The sequence below is a fragment of the Cebus imitator genome, unplaced genomic scaffold, assembly GCF_001604975.1.
Source record: "Cebus imitator isolate Cc_AM_T3 unplaced genomic scaffold, Cebus_imitator-1.0 Scaffold148, whole genome shotgun sequence".
Taxonomy (NCBI): Eukaryota; Metazoa; Chordata; class Mammalia; order Primates; family Cebidae; genus Cebus; species Cebus imitator.
In genome coordinates this window covers 1,507,585-1,529,939 of record NW_016107463.1, presented here as the reverse complement: position 1 = coordinate 1,529,939, position 22,355 = coordinate 1,507,585, and the positions used below count along the sequence as shown (strand labels likewise).

The window sequence follows — 22,355 nt, the reverse complement described above, 5'->3', positions numbered from 1 at the left end:
TGGCACGATCTCGGCTCACTGCAACCTCTGCCTTCTGGGTTCAAGCAATCTGAGAGCCTAATTTAGAGTCCCATAGAGCCATGGCTGAGAGACCAGGTACGGCAACTACTTGGCCAGGGCCAGCTATTTATGGGGCACACAAACTTTTGCTGAGATTTTTGCAAGAAGTGGTAACTTATCATTTGAGTTGCTGGCCCTCAAAGTTACATCCTTCTATCTCCCACATGCCTTGAGAACATGCAGGGGGCAGGCAGGAGTGGAGTGGGGAAAACTATGCAGGCCCAAAGGTGTCACATGAAATTCCAAAATTCAATACCGTAAGCACCAAACTACGAACATTCTCCAGTTATGCTCATAAATCACAAAATGAAGGTAAAAGTCACTCCAGATCTTACTTTTCTTTTCTTTTTTTTTTTTTTTTTTTTTGACAGCGTCTTGCTATGTCCCCAGGCTGGAGTACAGTGGTGCAGTCTTGTCTCACTGCAGTCGCTACCTCCTGGGTTCAAGCAATTCCCCTGCCTCAGCCTCCCGAGTAACTGGGAATATAAGCACACATCACCATGCCTAGCTAATTTTTTGCATTTTAGTAGAGACAGGGTTTCACCGTGTTGGCCAGGATGGTCTCGCTCTCCTGACCTTGTGATCTGCCCTCCTCAGCCTCCCAACACGCTAGGATTACAGGCGTGAGACACCGTGCCCAGACAGATCTTACTTTTAACACATGTTTTATTGCAATATCGAGTCAAATTTACAATAGCGTTAGCTTCCTTTTACAAAATATCAATTGCATTTGCCACCAAACATTTTTCAAAAGACATGGAGAACCAACAGACAAGCTAATCTTAGTATAAGTTACTCTAGAAAACACTAAATCGATTTGTAATTCCTTTAAAGAGGCGTGGAGGGCTCTATTTGACAAACGGCACAGTGTGCAACATGTATTTTACATATTGCTTGCTTCCATCCTCGGGCCCCACGATAACACTTTGAGGTGGGTAGTTCAACCACCACTCCCATTTTAAGGATTCGGAGACTGAGGCTTAGATGGAATAAACTTGTATTGCTATAGTGAGGACTCATGCCCCTGAGGCCCAGAGACACCTGCCTTTGAACGAAGGGGATATTAACACTCATTTATCACTTCCATTTGAGAACTGTACAGAACATGGTAGTGTATTTGGCATGGGAACAGATGAACAGGAGTGAATCCACACCTGGGTTTCCCAGTGTTCATTCCCTTGGGGAGGTCAGAGCAGCTGTTAACCCATATTCAGAAGGTTATGATCCAAGGAGCAGAGGTTTCCCCTTTAACTCTGTGACTTCAGCTCTCCTAAAGGAAAAACTGCATCCCGTCTATGGTACCCAGACTCGTGTTCACTTGTCTGATATTGCCAGACCTCACCAGTTTATTCCAACATATCCAAGGGCTCGTATCTCTGCATCCCTTTGAGTGTTGGCTCTGCAATGCCAGCAAGAAGCTTGCCCTATTATTCTCATTTGAGAATGGCATTTTGCTGCCGCTCCCATCATCCGGGAGATTTCACCGTCACTGGCTCGAGGCACAGCCATTGCTATCTCACCATCTTGCAGGTCTCTGGGACAGACAGAATATCTGGAGCCAAAAAAATCATGACACTCAGTGGTACATTAGGGACCTGTCTCCTGTGGGCAGCCCAGAGCTGAGAGTTTTCATCACTAAGAGAATAACCGGACAGAAGAAGGACCAGCCAGCCTGCATTTTAAGTGACCACTGCTTAGAAACAGCTTTATGACAGAGAGTGGTGGCTCACACCTGTAATCCCAGCACTCTGGGAAGCCAAGGTGGGTGGATTGCCTGCACTCAGGAGTTTGAGACCACCCTCGGCAACATGGTGAAACCCCGTCTCTACTAAAATACCAAAAATTATCTGGGCATGGTGGTGTGTGCTTGTAATCCCAGCTAATTGGGAGGCTGAGGCAGGAGAATTTCTTGAGCCCAGGAGGCGGAGGTTGCAGTGAGGTGAGATCACATCACTGCACTGCAGCTTGGGCAACAGTGTGAGACTCCGCCTCGGAAAAAAAAAGAAAAGAAAGAAAAGAAAAGAAACAGCTTTCTGGAGGCAAAGGTCACCAGAAGTGATCTTACCTGCATTCACAGGACAAACCAAAGGACAACGGTCAGTGTGTCTAACTGGGGGAGCAGAATAGAACCACTATATAAAGGGTTTTAGCAGTATTTCCTGTGCCCATGTCCTTTCATCCTATGATTAGTTTCAAATACAATTTGGTCTGATAAAGGTTTTAGGGAGACAGAACCACAGGAATTAACCAGACCAGCTCCCACCAGCTTTACAGCTTTATCCCGTCTCTCAGAGCAGGTGGAGAGGGATCAAATGGATCAGAGTTCTGCACTAAAAGGACAGTGGAGAGATGGCATTTTCCAAGTGGGTCCCTGATACTGAACTTCACCAGTGCTGCTTTATCGTTTTTGTTTTTTGTTTTTTTGTGTGTGTGTTTTTGAGACGGAGTTTAGCTCTTGTCACCTAGGTTGGAATGTAGTGACACGTCCATCTCAGCTCACTGAAACCTCAGCACCCTGGGCTCAAGTGATTCTCCTGCCTCAGCCTCCCAAGTAGCTGGGATTACAGGCACATGCCACCATGCCCGGCTAATTTTTTATTAGTAGTAGAGATGGGGTTTCACCATGTTGGCCAGGTCTCGAACTCCTGACCTCAGGTGATCTGCCCACCTTGGCCTCCCAAAGTGCTGGGATTACAGCATGAGCCGCCATGTTGGTCCCACTGCTGCTTTGTCTTTCTCAGAAGGCAGCAGAGTGGAGACGGGGGTTGGGGAGGTCCTCTTCGTAAGGAATCGCTTGTCAGTGGCCCAGCGGCTTTTAACTTGCCAGAGGCAATGCAAAAGGACTGAATCTTAATAGCAACCCAATATTGACGGTGCCCAGAGGGTGACAAGACTGTGGCAAGAAAGGAATTAAACTTTTCTAAGAGTTAAACTGTAAATCTGACACAAAAGAGAAAAAGACAGTCACAGGGAAGAATGACTTCCAAACACCTGCAAGACTTTGTGGACTTGATTGGCTTGTTGTCGTACGACTGAGTGTGAACAGTTAAATTTCTTATCATCAAGTGAGTTACTGATTTGCTGGTTTTTTACCTTCTTGTGAGTTTTCTTAGCACAGGCAACATCCTCGAGTTGAATCCCAGCTCGGGCAGATATTTGGTTTGGTTTGGTTTTGAGACAGGATCTTGCTCTGTTGCCTAGGCTTGAGTGCAGCGGGGCGATCATGGCTCGCTGCAGCTTCAACCTCCTGGGCTCAAGCGATCCTCCTGGCTCAGTCCACAAAGCAGTTGGAACCACAGGCATGCCAAAATACCTGGCTAATTTTAAAGATTTTTGTAGAGATGGGGGTGTCTCACCATGTTGCCTAGGCTGATCTCAGATTCCTGGGCTTGAAGAGTCTTCCTGGCTCAGCCTCCCAGTGTGCTGGTATTACAGGTGAAAGCCACTGCACCCAGTCTGGGCATGACATTTGGCACTCCAGCTGCTTGCCAGGCTGAGGACCATGCGGACTGTTCCCTCAGGCAGCTGAGGCCACACAGCCTCTCTCAGGCCATGCTCCCCCTGATGCTTCCAAAGCACCTACCAAGCTTCAGTGCCGTATGCTCTCTGCCAGCTGGGATTTTTCCTGCTCCCTAGAAGCACACATTGTGGTATGTGGGGAGAGAGTCAAAGGTGAGAAAAGAGACCCAGCTATCCTTTAGGTTGGTCTAGACCTTTAGTGTTTTCAAAGCACTTTACCTTTATTTTATCTTGTTTGATTTCAGTATTGCTGTGAGATAGGTAGGGTCACTCACAGAATAGCCGCTGTGGCTCTTGCAACAATGAGGTAGAAAGTACCATTCAGTGCGCTTCCATTATGACTACACTTTCCTTAACAAGGCTGCAGATCACCTCGTGTCTTCTTACTTACAGATAAGGACATGAAGGCAGACATCGGTTTAGTGAATTGGGTCTCAGGTTACTCAGCTCACTGGTGACTGGGTAAGAACCAGAATCCTCATCCCAGCTAGGCCTGCGTCTCTGCTTGTCCCAGCACTCAGGAAGATTTTGTGACAGAAATCAGAATATTCAATTCTCACTGAATATTTCAACCCCAACAGGCCTACATCCTTGCTGCTGTTAGAAAAAAAAAATTTTTTTTTTGCAGGATGAGTCATGAAATCATTTTATCTGAGTGTTTCTCTGAGTTCTGTGAACTGCTCCAGCAAATTAATCAAACACAAAGAGGGAGTTGTGGGAACCCCAACTTGAAGCTGATTGGTCAGAAGCTCTGGAGGCCCAGACTTGTGACCGGTGTCTGAAGCTAGGGCAGTTTTGGGAACTCAGCCTTCACTCCCTGGAATCTGATGCTATCTCTAGGTAGATAGTGTCACAACTGAACTGAGGATACTCAGTTGGTATCTGCTGTGGAACTGATTATGTGTTTGCTGGTGGAGAGAAATCCCTACATATTTTGGGGTTCACAGAGGTCTTCTGTGTTGATTGTAATTGTGTTGGTGTAAGAAGAGAAGAAAATCATGGTTTGAGATTTTTTTTTTTGAAAGAACTGACGTCAGTGAAGTGGGATTTGCTAGGACGTCCCTGCCTCAGGGAAATATGTGGTTTGGGAGGAGACAGGATGGAAGAACCTTTGATTCCTGGGTAGTCACGTGGTCACCTGTGGCATGGAGCAACACTGTGCCATGCTTAGTTACTAAAGGTATGTTACCAGTGGAATTGAGAGACAGATCCAGCTCCTGAGAAATTGGCTCACTGGGTGAATGAGGAATGAAAACTAATAAGAAAAAGGCGAAATATTCGATCCCTTGGTTATTGTTATCTATAATAGCTAAAATGAAATTAAAAGAGTGCCGGATCAAACCCTGATGCTGCACCAAACTTTCGGTGAGTCTGAGCTTCAGCCGCTAGCCTCAGAGTCATGCCCAGGGGTGAAATCATGCAGGAATAGCAAATACTTCTGAATGGTTACCAAGAGGGTAGTCAACATAGGGGAAGGGCAAAACCAAGTAACAATGGAAACCAGAGTACAGTGTGAAAGAATTGCTCCATTCTGTAGATGGGCATCCTCAGCTTCCTGTGGAACTTTTCCTAAAATGGATTGTGAGGGTAACTACTTTAGGGGCAGTGTCTTTGGCTTTAAATGCTGCAGAGTGGAAGAGCATATTTGGGTTGCCGCAGGACTCATAGCTTGCTATTGAAAAACCGCAGACCGGGGTATATATGATCCAGACATGCAGGAGGTTATTCCCAAGAGAACAGCCAGCCCGGAAGACTGGATAAAACCACTGTAAGGTCTGTTTACCCTGAGAAGCGGGACTGCTGGACACCACTTATAAATGCCAACTGGAGCACTGCGGATGAGGCAGCTGATATGCTTCCTATGCAAGCCATGTGGGACTACCATGTAATGACTGGGATATTCACCCTCTGAATATGCCTGTGACCCAAGTCATGGTAAATGCTGTGGTGATCTTATTTCTGCAAAATTCTTGTTACCCCGTGTGACCTTACTTTTGCAAAATTGAACAAGAGGTCAAGATGCCTTATCAAATGTACTGTCTCAGCTTCCCCTCTTGGGTCTTTTTCTTACTAGCTTGCATTTCCTTATTCATCCAGTGAACCAACTTCTCGGGAGTTGGATGTGTCTCTAAATTCCACTGATAACTTTCATCTTTAGTAACCAAGCACAACACAGTGTTGCTTCATGCCATGGGTGACCATGTGGTCACTCAGGAGTCAAAGATGCTAATAAAAACGGTTTAGTTAACAAGAGAACAAGGAAAAGCAAAAGGGAGAGTCAAAGGACTTATCCCAGGAAGGTGGAAATTTTTAAATGGTTATTTAAAAATAAGATAGGCTGGGCATGGTGGCCCACACCTGTAATCCCAGCACTTTGAGAGGCCAAGGCAGGCGGATCATGAGGTCAAGAGATTGAGACTATCCTGGCTGACACAGTGAAATCCCATCTCTGCTAAAAATACAAAACATTAGCCAAGTGTGGTGGCATGCACCTGTTATCCCAGCTAGTCAGGAGGCTGAGGCAAGAGAATCACTTGAACCCAGGAGGTGGAAGTTGCAGTGAGACGATATCAAGCCACTACACTGCAGCCTGGGCGACAGAGTGAGACTCGGTCTCAAAATAAATAAACAAATGATAAATAAATAAGAGATAAATAAAGATAACCTTGATAGGGATCAAATTAAAAAGAAAAAGAAAGGGGAAAGTCAAGGGACCTGTTCCAGCAGGGTAGAAACCTTTAGATGATTATTTTTAAAAATTGAATGAATAAAATGGAAATTGACAAGGTTAAAACAAAGGTCTTACTACAATACTGTCAAAGGTGGAGGAGACCAAAGGGAGCCCCTTCTGGTCCCCCTACATTAAAGGGCCCTCAACCAGTTTGCTGTATTTCCCCCAGTTTGAAAAAATTTAAAAATCCAGGAGGTAAAGGTTACAATGAGAAACTCCACCTGGAATAGCCTAGGGCAATGGTTAGACTGATTAATCCAGGTAATGATAGACAAAAGGGCCCAGGTTTCTTGGCTTAACCCCTGGCTGGGGACTCAAAGCTTTTTGCACAAGGGAGGGTAAAATGGCCTTAAGATGGAGAAGAGAATTTTTATGTTCCTGGGACTAGAACATAAAAATGAAAGGGTTGATCAAATTAGAAAGTTGGTATGTTTGAACATGCTTCATGTGAAATGGTTGCATCTTTTTTACCTGACTATATTATGGGAATGGACATTATATCTGACTGGGAAATGTTTGCCCTGCCTAGTACTATAATACAGAAGGCATCCACCCCTCACACAATATTAATTGGACACGCTAAATGGGAACCAGTCTGATTGCCCAAGCCCACATAGTATAGAGTAGAATCTAGAGTGCTGGTAGGGACATATTCTTCATTTGATAATCCTACGTGGAGCATTTCCTGGGACTTATGATGAAAACCTGTGGGCACCTCTCAATAACGACTCCTGGACTTTGGGCTAGAGAATTTGTCTTGAAATTTACTGCCGTACTATGGAATGTTAACTGAAGCTACCCCTATGACTGGAAGTTATACAGTGGTCTTGCCATCTGAAATACTCATGCTGTTTTGGGTGACAGAGACAGAAAACATTCTTTTTTTTTTTTTTTTTGAGACGGAGTTTCGCTCTTGTTACCCAGGCTGGAGTGCAATGGCGCGATCTCGGCTCACCGCAACCTCCGCCTCCTGGGTTCAGGCAATTCTCCTGCCTCAACCTCCTTAGTAGCTGGGATTACAGGCACGTACCACCATGCCCAGCTAATTTTTTGTATTTTTTTAGTAGAGACGGGGTTTCACCATGTTGACCAGGATGGTCTCGATCTCTTGACCTCGTGATCCACCCGCCTCGGCCTCCTAAAGTGCTGGGATTACAGGCTTGAGCCACCGCGCCCGGCCTGACATAAAACATTCTAATGGGGATGGCAGGGCCTAAAAGAGTTCCATAACAAAATGGAAATGATTTATACAGGATCATGCTACCTGTGAAATGCAAGAAGGAGGTACTCAAACAGGAAGCTTCTATTCCCTTAGGGCTGACTCAAGCTGTGTGAGGAGCTGCTGGATTTAGTGCCCTATAAACACTTCTCAGCTGGCCAACAGAGAACGGCTTGGTTTGTGGATGGCAATTCCGAGGTGAATGGGCAACATCTATTTGGAAGGCTGCTATTCTGACCCAAGAAGATAAAAACGGATCCGCCCAGTGGGCTGATTGCCTGTTGTTTTCCTAACAGTGATGGAAGAATTGAACAGCGGTGGAAGCCTCTGTGTTTGGTTTTTACTGACTCACAAGCAGTGACCAAATGGCCTAGCCATACACGCCGGCAAGACTGCAATGGAAACCAGGACGATGAAAAGGATGCTCATGTGGGGCGTGGCCCTCTGGAATGTGAGGGGTGCATTCAAGTAGAATAAGTCAATGCCCATTAGAAGAACTCCCTTCCAGGTTTGGAAGGGGTTGGAATTGACAAATAGATATTGCTATGTGTTCCCTTGAGGTAGCCACCTACCTGGGGCCATGAAATGAGTGGCTATGGTGGTACTGTAGCAGTGCAGAGATGGGTTGAATCTAGACATGTTCTTCTACCCTCTCAGGCACACGATGCTAATAAGAACTGTTCTGTTTATCAGCAAGAGAGGCAGAGACTGTGGATGACTATGGGGCAGATTCCCTGGTGGGAATGCCCTGGACACAGCTAAGTGAGACTGATGCTAGTAGCCCTGGGGGGCTACAAATGGGTCTTGACAAGAAAAAATACTAACCCTGGAGTGGGCTTTGGTTATTCAGTGGAAGACGAAAATACTCAGAGTGCCATTAAAAAAAAAACAGAACGGAAAATATTGCATGGATTTGGATGGTCAGAGTCATTTCTTCAGACCAAGGAATACACTGTACAGCCCATAATGTAAGACTAAGACTTTGATAGAGAAGTGGAAGGGGCAATTAAAACATTGGTTGTCTAAAACAAGGAAATAAAGACATGAAGGGCTGGCTTACATGTCTTCACAAGTGTGAGCTCACACTCAACATGAGTGGGACTAAAGGAGTGTCCGCACTAGGTTTTTCTCTTTGATCTGGTGGGGCGGGGGAGGATGCTGGTATGACTGTAACCAAGTGCCTTCACTTTCCCAGAAGTGGTTTAATTATTATTATTATCATTATTATTATATTTATTTATTTTTGAGACAGAGTCTTGCTCTGTCACCCAGGCTGGAGTGCAGTGGCATGATCTTGGTTCACTGCGACGGAAGAGGGAGACCCAGCCATCTCAGATCAACTTCCCCTTTGACTATCACACTGCATTTCAGTAGAAGAAAAGGCTGACCAACTGGTGCCTCCTGTTTCACCTTCCTGTAGGTGGCAGGCTTGGTCTTGGGGAAACTCTCCAGAAGGCACTATTTTTACATAAAACAAGATCAAACCAGAAACCTTTTCACGTGTGAGTCCTAAAACTGCAAACCGGAACCCTTTCATATGTGATTCCTCAAACTGTAAACCAAAACCTTTTCACATGTGAGTCCTAAAGCTATAAGCCAGAACCCTTTCATATGTGATTCCTGAAACTGTAACCTTTTCACATGTGAGTCCTAAAACTGTAAACCGGAACCCTTTCATATGCGATTCCTGAAACTGTAAACAGAAATCTTTTCACATGTGAATTCTAAAACTATAAACCACAACCCTTTCATATGTGATTCCTGAAGCTGTAAACCAAGACCCTATTCATATGTTATTTCTAAAGCTATAAACCTAAGATTCTTCCACGTGTAATATCTAAAGTGAAAGCCTATATAAAGGCAGAACCTTCCTTTTTTAGATGAGCTGAGCTTTGGACAAATTATGCTCAGGCTCCCAGTCGAATAAACTCCTTCCTCCTGTATTCAGCATTCAGGAGATCTGTTTCCCGCGGCCTTTCCTGCTACACAATCTCTACCCCTCGGGTTCAAGTGATTCTTCTGCCTCAGCCTCCTGAATAGCTGGGATTACAGGTGTGCCTACCACGCCCAGGCTAATTTTTGTATTTTCAGTAGAGATGGGGTTTCACCACGTTGGCCAGGCTGGTCTCAAACTCCTGACCTGTGATCCACCCGCCTCGTCCTCCTCAAGTGCTAGGATTACTAGGTAGACGTGAGCCACCACACCACACCACCCGGTGGTTTAATTATTTCTTTTTCTCTCTTTCTTTGTTCTTTGCCTTGGGCTCCCCGTTTCCTGCTTAGCCCTTCAGAAATGCAAATATAACCTTTCACTCCCACTTGACCAGACATTCCTTCAGGGCAAGTTCTTCTAACTGTGTGCTTCAAGACAGAGCTCTCCTATGTGTTGACAATTTGTAGACCAAAGCATACCCACCACAGAACTTTCACCTCTAGGGATTGCCTTGGAACTTTTATCCACCAGGAGGGCACATCATGCCCACTTGGCCACTTTTACAACTTGCTTCTGCCCCAGAAGTTGCCAACTCAGCTGTCTAATAGGTAAGACACCACACTAGCAGGACCCTCCGCTGCCCTTGCTCATTTCCTCCCTTACCTTAAAAAGGTGCGTGCTTCCTGCCCCAAAGTGAGGCGGCACAGCAGGACATCTGCACCTCTTTCCCCAGCTAGCTTCGGAATAAGTTCACCTTTTTTGGTATCAGATCTCGCTCTTGTTTGATTGGACTCTACACGTGGCAACTAACCCCCATTTCAGTGACATGCCTATGTATTTTTTGCCAAGGGAAGAGTACACTTGCATAATGACCATAATTTTTTCTGTGTTTTCCAAACCATCTCAAAAACATTTTTCTTCTCACCTATCTGAGGCGATGGTCATAGGACTGGGGCTGCAACTACTAGTGCTGGAAGCAGGGATTTCTAAGCAAGAAACTGTCAGTGGTTTTCAGACCTTGTGTCAGAATTCCTAAGGGCCTGATGGGGAAGTGTTGCGCCTTCATTGCGTCTAGCAATATTGGGGCCGAATGAATGCAGCTATGCCTGGTAGTAGAAATAGCTCACTAGTTCTGTACCTATGTAACTGCAATCCACCTGAATGGCAGTGGACTGAGGAGGAGGTACTTGCTAGACTAGTATTGCTGCCTGCAATCTGGACCAGCACAGTGGAGATTCTAATGTTCCTCCCAAAGGTGAAAAAGCTTTGTCATCAATGGAGAGGGGGAGAAGTAGCTGAGCATAAAGGAATGAATAAGTGGGTTATAAATGGAGAGAAATCCAACATTGCACTAACACCTTGAAAGGGGCTCAGAGAGAGGGATGATGGGTCTCATAGCTCAATTATAACGGCTGTCTGAAAGGGTGCAGCTCTGTTTGCTCCTACTTTTGGAACTAAATGAAAGGAAATCTGCAAACCTGAGTGACCTCACTCTGGGGACATTAGTACAATAACAACTAATAATTACTGATTGAATGGGACTCTAGTAATATGGCAATACCTTTTGAGTTGTATGTTCTTTTAATATAAGATTGGGTTTCAAAGGTGGGGGAGGGTGGACTGTGGTATTGTGAAATACATATTTGGTGTTCTTCTGCTTTTCTTACATACAACTACCGAGTACCAGCTCGGTCGGAGAGACCCCCACCCAGCAGCACTGAAGGCAATGACAGGCAGACACTCAGAACAGCAAAGTGGGTCTATTGGGGGGAGGGGCTGGCAGCCTTCCAAACTGAGAGCCTCAGGGGCTGACAGCATTCCAGGCTGAAGGCCCCGAGCAGATTCTGAGCCATGTATTCTCTAGCAACAGGTGATTATTATTACCAAACAGGTGTTCTGTATTTTCTCATAACACAAAAATATGCTAGGTAGGCAGCTGTTACCCGCTTATCACTGATTACAGACAAACTAAAACGTATTCTCTACGAGGGAGCCACAGGGGCAGGGTCAGATATTTCCAAGAATTGTTTAACTGGTGTATGATATTTATACATTGTCCTGCCACTATGGAATGCCCCAAGTGGCTTTCCACTTGGGGGGGTGTTTTCTCTGCCATCGTTCTTCCTAACAAACTACATATTCTATCACACACTCAGTATTCATCAATATTCATAAACTTAGTATTTCCCAACATACAACTCCTAAATTCTTGGAACCCCACAGTGCTGTCTTCTGTATGCTAATGTTGACTGAGGCTGCAGGATGGGGCTGGTCAGCTGGAAGGACAAAGTCGAGGTTAAAGGGTTGGGACTTTCAGCTCCAACCCCCAACCTCTATAGGGAAGAAGGACTATGGCTTAATCAATCATGCCTACGTAATGAAGCCCAATAAAAAACCAGGATGGGATTCCAGGAGTTTGTGGACAGCTGAACCGGTAAAGGTTCCTGGAGGGTGGCGCTCCTGGGGAGGACGTGGAAGCTCTGTGTCTCTTCCCGCACCTCACCCTATGTGTCTCTTCATCTATATCGTTGGTGACAGCCTTTTAATAAACTGGTATGCTTAAGGGTTTTTTTGAGTTCTGTGAGAAGCTCCAGCAAATTAATTAAAACCCAAAGAGAGGGTTGTGGGAATCCCAACTTGAAGATGATTGGTCAGAAGTTCTGGAGGCCCAACTTATGACTGGTGTCTGAAAGGGAGGCAGTTTGAGGACAGAGTCCTCACTCTCCGGGATCTGATGCTATCTTCAGGTGGATAGTGTTGGAATTAAATTGAAGGACACTCAGCTGGTGTCTGCTGCAGAATTAATTGCTTGCCTGCCAGTGGGGAGAAACCCCCACATATTTTGGGGTCACAAAACTCTTCTGTGTGGATTGTTTTTTTGTGTGTGTTTCCAGCAGAGGAAAAATATGATTTGAGTTTTTTCTTTAAAAAAAAAAACAACAATATACATCATTTGTTCTCTCCTTTTTCTTAAATTGTGAGCTAAACCATCTGTAGAGTAGGGTGCAAATGCATTTCTGTGCAATTTTAAGACTAATTATAAAGACCACTGATTCTGCTTATGAAATGGAACATTGTTGGCATCCCAGAAATCTTAAATGCTCCTCCCCAATAACAACCCCATTCTCCTCACTAGAAGTAACCATTATTCTGCTTCCTTGGTAATTATTTTCTTGCTTTTTTTCATTTTTTACCTCCTATGTGTGCATCCCTCAGCAATAGTTTTGCTTTACCTGTTTTGGAATTACTATAAATAGGGACATACCATATGGCTTGTCAGTAAATTGTTTAATTCTTTTTTTTTTTTTAATCCTTTAGAAAACTCTGAGCCAGGAATCATGGCAGCCAAACCCAAGCTCTACTACTTTGATGGCAGGGGCAGGATGGAGTCCATCCGCTGGCTGCTGGCTGCAGCTGGAGTGGAGGTTGGTTCCTGACTGGGATGGGGAAGGATGGTAATCTGGGTGGGAATGAAGTGGTCTCCTTTCCCCTTCAAGCTTCGGAGTGGTGCCTCCAGCTGTATCTATAATTTCCTTTCCAATTGTTTTCCTTTGCAAGAGGTGAGGGAGGGAATCATAGGATTAGGGATAATTTGGGGAGCTGTGGGGGGTGGTGGTGTTCTGGAAGTTTCATAGGGGCTGAAAAGATTTTCATGGATCACGAGACAAAGAAGAGAGAGGAGACCCACATGTGCCTCGTTCTCTCCATTGGGATTGGCTGATTTTCTGGGGCCTTTCAGCTCTGCCTCCGGAACCCAGTCCTGTAATACTCATGGCTGCCAGCAGGGATGTTAGGCCCAGCTGCAATCTGGCTAAACTCCTTAACTCCTCCCTAAAAGATCTACCCCCTGGGATCTTTCCTTAATTCAGAGTTCCCTCCGCACTGACTTTTCCACAGATTTTTCACAAGTGCCTTGGAATTGTTTTATGCAGGTGTATGCCTGCTTTTCCCTATCTGAATGCCAGCTCCTCTAGAGCTAGGACTCATTACCTTGTCTGATTTTCTCTGTAACCTTTTAGGGATATCTCCCTTACATTGCTCACCCACATCTGAAGGTTTGGGGGGGATGAAAAAACATCGGTGTTTCTCACAAAAGTTTTAGAAACATCATCAATAAATCACGAAATAAACCTCACCTGAGTCATGGTCTTTGGCTTCCTTTCTTTGAATATATGAGCATTAAAGAGAAATTTGACTTGTCCTTATATGAAGGGAGAATAGCAGAAGAGGAAGAAGAAAGAGAAAGGAAAAAAAATCATTGAGAAATTTGGAGAAAGGACATGAGTTTAGAAGGAGGGAAGAACTTAGGTGAAGAAAAGGAAAGAGGAATGGGAGCAAAAATAAAAAAAAAAGAAAAAACAAAATCTCTGTATTCTTGAGGACTTTAAAGTTGTAATAATGTCTCTTTATCTTTTTTTTAGTTTGAAGAAGAATTTCTTGAAACAAGAGAACAATATGAAAAGTTGCAGAGGGGTAAGCCTAGATTTACTCAATATTATCTTCTTAGAGAAAAATGGAAACCTGCTTCGGGAAGTACTTGTTTTGGTAAAAGAGACGGAGCTCTAGAATGGCTACTATTAGAAAAGGCAAGCACATAGCATGACTGCTAATATTGATTAACTGTTCGTCATGTCCCTGACACGCAGCTTAATTTGCGTCAGCAAAGGCCACTCCGATTAGTCTTTAGAAACTCTTACCAAATAGGTCATGATGGTGACCTTGGTTAAGAGGATTGAATGAAAATTTTATGTGTCAGTGCTAATTTGGTTTAATTCTCCCCCTCTCACTGAAGAATCCTTTAAGAATCCTCCTATCCCTGCCAAGTCCCCCCCACACACCCCCACACCCCCACCGCCCAACTGCCCACCATGTTGGCCAGGCTCATCTCTCGAACTCCTGACCACAAGTGATCCGCCCACCTCAGCCTCCCAAAGTGCTGGAATTACAAGTGTGAGCTGCTGCACCCAGTCAACTCTTTCAACTTTGAGAACCAGAAGCACTTATACTATAACATAGTAAAATGGAAAATCTTAAATAATTATGTTAACCATCACACCAAAATATATGAGACTGCCAAATGCATCTCAGATTTTACATGAAGCAAATGGTAGCCATCTCCTCAACAACTAAATTCTATCTAAAGGGATGAAGGGTAGCCTTCATCCCTTTAGATAGAATCTAAAAATCACAGATAGAAGTAAACCATTCTTAGATTTACTGCAACCACTGAACAACATATCTTAACCTCTCTTTGCTCAAACCACAGATGGACGCCTGCTTTTCGGCCAAGTGCCTTTGGTTGAAGTGGATGGAATGATGCTGACACAGACTAGAGCCATCCTCAGCTATCTTGCTGCAAAGTTCAACTTCTATGGGAAGGATCTGAAGGAAAGAGTCAGGTACCATAGTGTTCATGCCTCTGCTTGATTCTTAGCCAAGCTTTTTCAGTTCTTCACCAACGGAGACCTGGTTCAAGTGTACCTTTCAGCCTGGATTGAGGAAAAATGACAAATGGAACAAAGGGGAAATGGCTTGCTAGACCTGGCATGCCTTGTACTTACTCATTTCTCTTTTTTTGAGACAGAGTAGCACTCTGTTGCCCAGGATGGAGTGCAGTGGCATGATCTCGGCTCACTGCAACCACCGCCTCCTTGGTTCAAGCAATTCTCATGCGTCAGCCTCCTGAGTAGCTGGGACCACAGGTGTGCACCACCATGCCCAGTTAATTTTTGTATTTTTAGTAGAGACAGGTTATGCTATGTTGGCCAGGCTGGTTTAGAACTCCCGGCCTCAAGCTATCCACCTGCCTTGGTCTCCCAAAGTGCTGGAATTATAGGCATGAGCCACAGCGCCCGGCCACCTTGTACTTATTCTTAATAAGTAACTGCACTTATTAACTACACTCCTCCTTTTCTGTATACTACTCATAGTTCACTGAAGGCTGCATTCAACTTCTCATGTTCTCTCTCCACTCCTAACAAAATATGTTCGTAGAAAATAAACTGGTAAGCTATTCTACATGAAGGTGGAAATGACTGATTCATCACACACATATTGAGCATTGTATCAATGATCTATTGACTATAAAAAAATGCTCTAAAACATATCACCTTGAAACACAGTGATTTGAATCAGCAAGCTTTTGTTATTGCTCACCTGTTTATGGGTGAGCAAGTATCTGGCTGGCCTCTCTGGACCAAGCTTGACTTTGCTAGGCTGCACAACACTGATATCTGTAGTTAGCTGGGCAGCTCTGGTTGTGGTTGTTGGCTGACTATCAACTGGGATATGAATGGACCATGCGTTTCTCATCCTGTCATTCTGAGCTTGTTCTCATAGCAGTGAGGCAGAGTTCTGAGCATGAGAGTGAAAGCACACAGGCCTCCTAAGTTCTGCATTCAGAACTGGCACCTCATCATTTCTACCTCATTCTACTCAATAAAGGAAGCCACAAATAGACTGGGAAATAGACCCCATCTATTGATGGAAGGAGCTGCCACGTTTCATCACAAATATGGGAGGGTGAAGGTTTTTGGCCATTTTTTGGCCTCTGTATACCATGAACATCTATGCCGTGCTGTGCACTGTGCCAGGCCTGGCAGAAAATGATTGGGTAATTATTCACCGGGATAGTTTAATTTCATAAAAAATAACTAGACTTAAGACAAAATAAAGACTTGCAACTATAAACTCTTGCCTGCATTTGGGGTCATGGGGCCTTTTCAGAGGCCCCTAAACAGTTATTACCATAAGCATGGACACAGTGGGGGTGATCCGTATACACAGAAGACGCGGTGGGAGGAGCTCAGGCTCAACTGTTCAGAAAAAGTAGAAAGAACATAGGAATGAGCAAGGTCCATTAACAAGTAGCAGCTCACCCCAACTTTTCCATTGCTTCATCTTTAAAACAGGGTTAGTCATTCCAACCTGTAATTCCGAATGTATATGGCAAGAGAAGCAATGTCAAACAGTGTGTGAATATGATCCTTTTGTAAATAAATACTAATGCACAAATGCAGTCTGTTTCCTATTGATTTGATGCAAAGTTTTTAATTGGTCTTTAAAAATCACCATGTTTTTTTCTGAGATGCATCCTGAGATGGTGTTGTTAGTATTATTTTTCTTTAGGTTAGCCATAAACTATAGTAGACTAAAGCAAGTGGGCTAGGTGACACTAACATGAAAGAAAAATTATCTGTCATTCACACAGGACAATAAAAGGATATTATTAAATTTTTTTCTTTTTCTTTTTTTCTTTTCTTTTTTTTTTTTTTGAGGCAGAGTCAGACTCTGTTGCTCACCCTACAGTGTAGTAGCGTGATCTCAGCTCATTGCAACCTCTGCCTCCTGGGTTCAAGTGATTTTCCTGCCTCACTCTCCCAAGTAGCTGGGACTATAGGCACGCACCACTATGCCTTGCTGATTTTTGTACTTTTGGTAGAGACAGGTTTCACCGTGTTGACCAGACTGGTCTCAAACTCCTGGCCTCAAGTGATTCCACCCATTTTGGCCTCCCAAAAAGTGCTGGGATTACAGGTGTGAGCCACCATGCCAGGCATTTTTTTTTTTTTTTTTTTTTTTTAATGAGATGGGGCTTCACTATGTTGCCCAGGCCAGACTCAAACTGCTGGGCTCAGGCAGTCCTCCTGTCTCAGCCTCCCATATGGTTGAGCTATAGTTGAGCCATAGATATGCCACTGAGCCTGGTTCCATTATTCTTTATATGCTGTTAAAAAGAAAGACAAAGATCTCAGAAGGCCATTAAAACAAATTCATTAAGCAATTAGCATGTAATGGGGAATACAAAGACATCCTTGAAGAGATAAGTAGCACAGCGTGAATGTAGTAATAGGCCAGTAAATAATGACAATATAAATACTATGATTTGTTTGTTTATTTATTTATTTAGTGCTTGGCAATGAAAGGAAAACTTTAAAGGAAAAGAAATACATCTGTTTGACCTGACTAGGAAATTGAACTTTTCTTTCTCCGTTACCAGGTCAACAGAAGACCTGTTAAATTATCTGTCTTCTCTAAATAAGCAAGAATGTCCTGTACTAATTGTTTTGTAGTTTTAATAAACTGCACTGAGTTTAGTTTTTAAAGCCATGATAATCAATTATTTGTTTATGGCAGATTTCAACTTAAGGGCATTCAAGAATTCTTTCATACATCCTTTTATTCAATAACCATTTCTAGAGACTACTATATCCTGGGCACTTGGCTGGTTCTGATGCTAGAAATCATTTATGAGAGTGGAAGCTTAAGAGGAAAAATAAAAATCGTTTGCTCCTTCATCTATTTATACCAGAGAAGTGTTGGACTAGGAACCCTGTACTCAAAAGCTCCTCTCTGCCTGAGGGTCAAATGGTTGTTTTATCAGGATCGACATGTACGTTGATGGCACCCTGGACCTGATGACAATGATAATGCTGGCCCCCTTCCAGCGCCCTGAGAAGAAACAGGAGACCCTTGCTTCCATCCTCCAGAAAGCAAAAACCCGGTACTTCCCTGTCTTTGAAAAGGTAGGCTTCAGGGATCCGGAGCTTTGACATTTTTTGTTGCTGAGAATATTTCAAGAGTGAATATCTGAAAATACAGTCAAAGGCCATGTTAGAGCTTTACTGATCCAAATCAAAACTTTAAAAAGGATTCTAGAACAAATTACAGGTAAAATTATGGAACCTTCAACAAAATGAAGTTGGACTATACCAAGTACAATGAAAGTATACAGCATTTCTGTTCTGACTTTTAAATTAAGACATCAGCCCAAGGTGTGATGTCTTGGGCTTTAGTTGTGTCAGGTATTTTTTTAGGTCTAATAATAGAGGCTAATTGTGCCTCAATCAAAAGACAAAGTCTGTCTCTCTCTCTCTCTCTCTTTTTTTTTTTTTTAAGACAGAGTCTCACTCTGTTGCCCAGGCGTGAGTGCAGTGGTGTGATCTTGGCTCACTGCAACCTCTGCCTCCCAAGTTCAACAAATTCTCCTGCCTCAGCCTCCCGAGTAGCTGGGACTACAGGCATGTGTCACCACGCCTAGATAATTTTTGTACTTTTATAGACACAGGGTTTTACCATGTTGGCCTCAGTCTCAAACTCCTGACCTCAAGCGATCCACCCACCTCGGCCTCCCAAAGTGCAGGGATTTACAGGCACGAGCCACCACACCCTTCCATAAGACAAAGTCTCTTAAAGGGAAAATTTGTGGTCATTTTGGAGTAAATACTAACAACAAATGTCCTCATAATACATCTGGCAACATGGAAAACGCTAACACTTCTTAGCACAAGGTTTCATAAGTTTCTGCTAGATGAAAGAATTGTATGCATATGTCCTCAGTCTTGGCCTTGGAAAAGAACAACTTGTTATTGATTAAATTATAATGAATTATTCGGTCAGTGCTTTAGAGTACTAGATAAGCAAGCTCCAGGTTACCCAAAGACAATGTACAGTGTTGTTGCAATGCCTTTTGTTTAAGATAAGTAAGATGATTATTTGAGTTCTCTCTCTTCCCTTTTTTCCTCTTGCATTTATCTTGCACCCTAGAGTTTCCTGTGGTCTGGCTTTTACTCACTGTAGCATACTCCTGCTTACCTATCAATTGGAAGTTAGAAGTAGAAGCTTGATCAGGGTCAGGCTCAATTATTTTGGCCGGATTGTTTCACAGGTGGTGCTGTGTAGGTCATCAGCAAACAAATTGCCTGGTTGTTGCTCTTATGATAATCATGCAGTTGATGATCAGCGCCTAGATACATCCATTTATGAGTAGATGCAACATGGTGATGTCCTAACCTTGCCAGTCCCTCTTCATTTATTAGCTTGAATAGTTTTTATAAGACGAATCTTCCCCTCATAAGATATTTGACTTCTCTGGTTTGTAGTTTATACAGGAAAAGAGGACAAATACTTGATTGACCGCTTTAAAAAAAATGAATTATCTAGTATCTTCAAAGGGGAATAATAAATCAATTTTTCTTTTTGTCCTTGTTTTTATCCTTTAAGTAACATTATGACACCAGCCCAGGTAGTCGTTGCTCACCTACACCTTTTTATTATCTCTTTGAACATTTAAAAATATTTTTAAGCTTTTATAGAATCAACTCTTATTTTTGGCTCTGTGGCTCAAAATTCTCCTTTTCTGTAAGCCTGTTGCCTCTGTCTCGAAAAGACTTGGATTTTGTTATATGCTGTGTAATTTTTAATTGTGAGTTTATCTTTAGCAGAAGTCCCATTTCATTTATTTGATATATCCCATCAAGTGTTTTTATCTTTGCCTTACGTAAGATACTATAGAATTCACTGATTCTGGCAATTTTTCCCCATCCACACTTACATTTATTTTTCTTCTTGCATGTATCACAGCAAGAGATGTAGCACCTGAATTTACCTTTGCTCCTTATTTATGGAGTAAACTCAATTTAATGCATCTGCTACTCAAAGATGCACCCGAGAGATTTCTAAATACTCACTCTTCACTGGATAGTGAAAAATTAGCTTTCTATGTGGTTCTGATTTGGACTTCTGGGATCACATTGGTTACTTGTTTCTATTGGTGGCATAGCCACCAGGCTTCAGCTAGTTGTGACTTTTGTGTCTCTCTGTACTGGTGGATACAATTTTACATAGCCACCTCCAGGTTTGTAACAGGAGTCCAGTGCCAGCATTTCACCACCCAAAAGGCCTTGACAATCACTGAAAAATTTCCCACCAAAATTATGCCAGTTTACAGGATGTGTTAGAGTGTTGTTTTCTTCCTATTCTTACCAGCACTAGAGATTTTTTTTTTTTTAAGATTCTTTATTAAATCTAATCAGTACAAAGGCTTCATGCTCTTAAGTGTTTAGTCACACAAAATGTTTTTTACTGCCATCTGATATTCTTTATGATTTTTCTTTCTGTAGATTTTGAAAGAACATGGAGAGGATTTTCTTGTTGGCAACAAATTCAGCTGGGCAGACATACAGCTGTTAGAAGCTATTTTAATGGTGGAAGAACTCAATGCTTCTGTTCTTTCTGACTTCCCTCTGCTAAAGGTAGTATATTAACATCCACACAAAATACAGAAAAAAATGAACAAAGACTGAAGCAAAAGGTGCCTCTAGGCCAATCAAAAGACGCTTAAAAACACTGGTGTGTGTGTGTGTGTGTGTGTGTGTGTGTGTGTGTGTGTGTGTGGTGGGTTTTGTTGTTGTTGTTTGTTTGTTTTGAGACAGGGACTCACTCTGCTGCCCAGGTTGGAGTGCAATGGCACGATCAGGGCTCACTGCAGATTTGACCTTTTGGGCTCAAGCGATCCTCCCACCTCATCCTCCAGAGTAGCTGGGACTACAGGTGTGTGCCACCATGCCTGGCTTTTTTTTTTTTTTTNTTTTTTTAAGAGATGGGGGTTTCTCTACGTTACCCAGGCTGGCCTCTAACTCCTGGCCTCAAGCAGTTCCCTGGCCATGGCCTCCCAAAATGTTGGGATTGCAGGTGTAAGCCACCATTCCCAGCCCAAGAACACTGTTTTAAAAATCATTCTTTTCTTCATTTTGGTTATTTTTCTCTTACTTATTTACAGGATCTGCTAGGAAATAAAACTTTATGAGGCGGGAAAAGAATTGATTATTTTGATGTCTAGCATGAACATTTAGTACTTTCCTGTTTTTAGTGCTTTTAAAACTTTTCATCCGGACAAAGCAACACTGACAAGTCTGTCTTTGTTGCTTCTCCCTCCAGGTCCTACCAGACAGCCCTGCCAGCTTTTAGCCCCCCTGGTGCTGGGGCCCCACATAGTTCCTCCATTGCTCAGAGCATCTGCTTAGGGGGCAGTGCCAGCCTCCTGTTGCACTGCCCCAGCCCTCAACAGAACTCTGGTCCTGCCAGACCTTACCCGGCCTCTGTTCCAATTCCTGAGAAACATTTTATCTAATTGGTAACCACGGATCTTGTGGTTTAAGAATTAACAATTTTTCTTATTATAAAAGAAATGCAAGTTCATGTAGCTACATTAGACATTTGTGTAAACCAAAGGAAGAAAAGAAAAAAGACTGGCCAGGCGCATTGGCCAATAATCCCAGCACTTTAGGAGGTTGTAATCCCAGCACTTTAGGAGACTGAGTTTGGCGGATCACCTGAGGTCAGGAGTTCAAGACCAGTCCGCCCAACATGGTGAAACCTCATCTCTACTAAAAAATATAAAAATTAGCCAGGTGTGGTGGCGCATGCCTGTAATCCCAGCTACTCGGGAGGCTGAGGCAGGAGAATCGCTTGAACCTGGGAGGTGAAGGTTTCAGTGAGCGGAGATTGCGCCACTGCACTACAGCCTGGGTGACAGTGAGACTCTGTCTCAAAAAACAAACAAATAAAAAACAGAAAAGAGAGGAGACGAGAATAAAAGAAAAAAGACCTATAATCTCACCAGCCAAATGTTATTTGCATGAGATTTCCTGGCTTATTATTTTACATTTTCCCTCCAAATAGGGTTATACTAAAGATTGTTTTGTGGCCTGCATTTAACATTCTTTTCAATTATCATGAAATATTTACAGGTCAATAAATATTCTTCTGCAATAGTATGCTATTTTATTTTCATTAATCAATAGAGTCACATCTTCTTAAAAAAAAAAAAAAATCAGAGCTATGGCCAGGCATGATGGATCACTTCATCCAATCCCAGCACTTCAAGAGGCCGAGGAGGGCAGATCACTAGAGGTCAGGAATTTCAGACCAGCCTGGCCAACATGGTGAGACCCTGTCTCTACTCAAAATACAAAAAATTAGCCAGGCGTGGTGGTGCTCACCTGTAATCCCAGCTGCTCAGAAGGCTGAGACAAGAGAATCACTTGAACCCAGGAGGCAGAGGTTGCAGTGAGCCAAGATCACACCACTGCATTCCAGCCTGGGCAACATAG

The 22,355-nt window shown here is 43.3% G+C and overlaps 1 protein-coding gene across 5 annotated transcripts in view; it reads left to right on the top strand.

Moving 5' to 3' along the window:
• Nucleotides 1-22,355, top strand: part of LOC108314134 (glutathione S-transferase A4-like) — a 29,703-nt gene that overhangs the window by 5,482 nt on the left and 1,866 nt on the right. For 2 of the 5 annotated variants that reach the window (XM_017542876.2, XM_017542874.2), the window contains exons 2-6: nt 12,781-12,887; nt 13,884-13,935; nt 14,729-14,861; nt 17,846-17,987; nt 20,364-20,495. In XM_017542876.2, the coding sequence (XP_017398365.1) occupies nt 12,801-12,887; nt 13,884-13,935; nt 14,729-14,861; nt 17,846-17,987; nt 20,364-20,495 (546 nt within the window). In that variant the 5' untranslated portion in view covers nt 12,781-12,800. Of the gene's footprint in view, nt 1-65; nt 97-3,563; nt 3,733-12,780; nt 12,888-13,883; nt 13,936-14,728; nt 14,862-17,845; nt 17,988-20,363; nt 20,496-22,355 lie in introns of those variants that run through there. The other 3 variants (XM_017542875.1, XM_017542873.1, XM_037743602.1) reach the window with 3 other exon arrangements.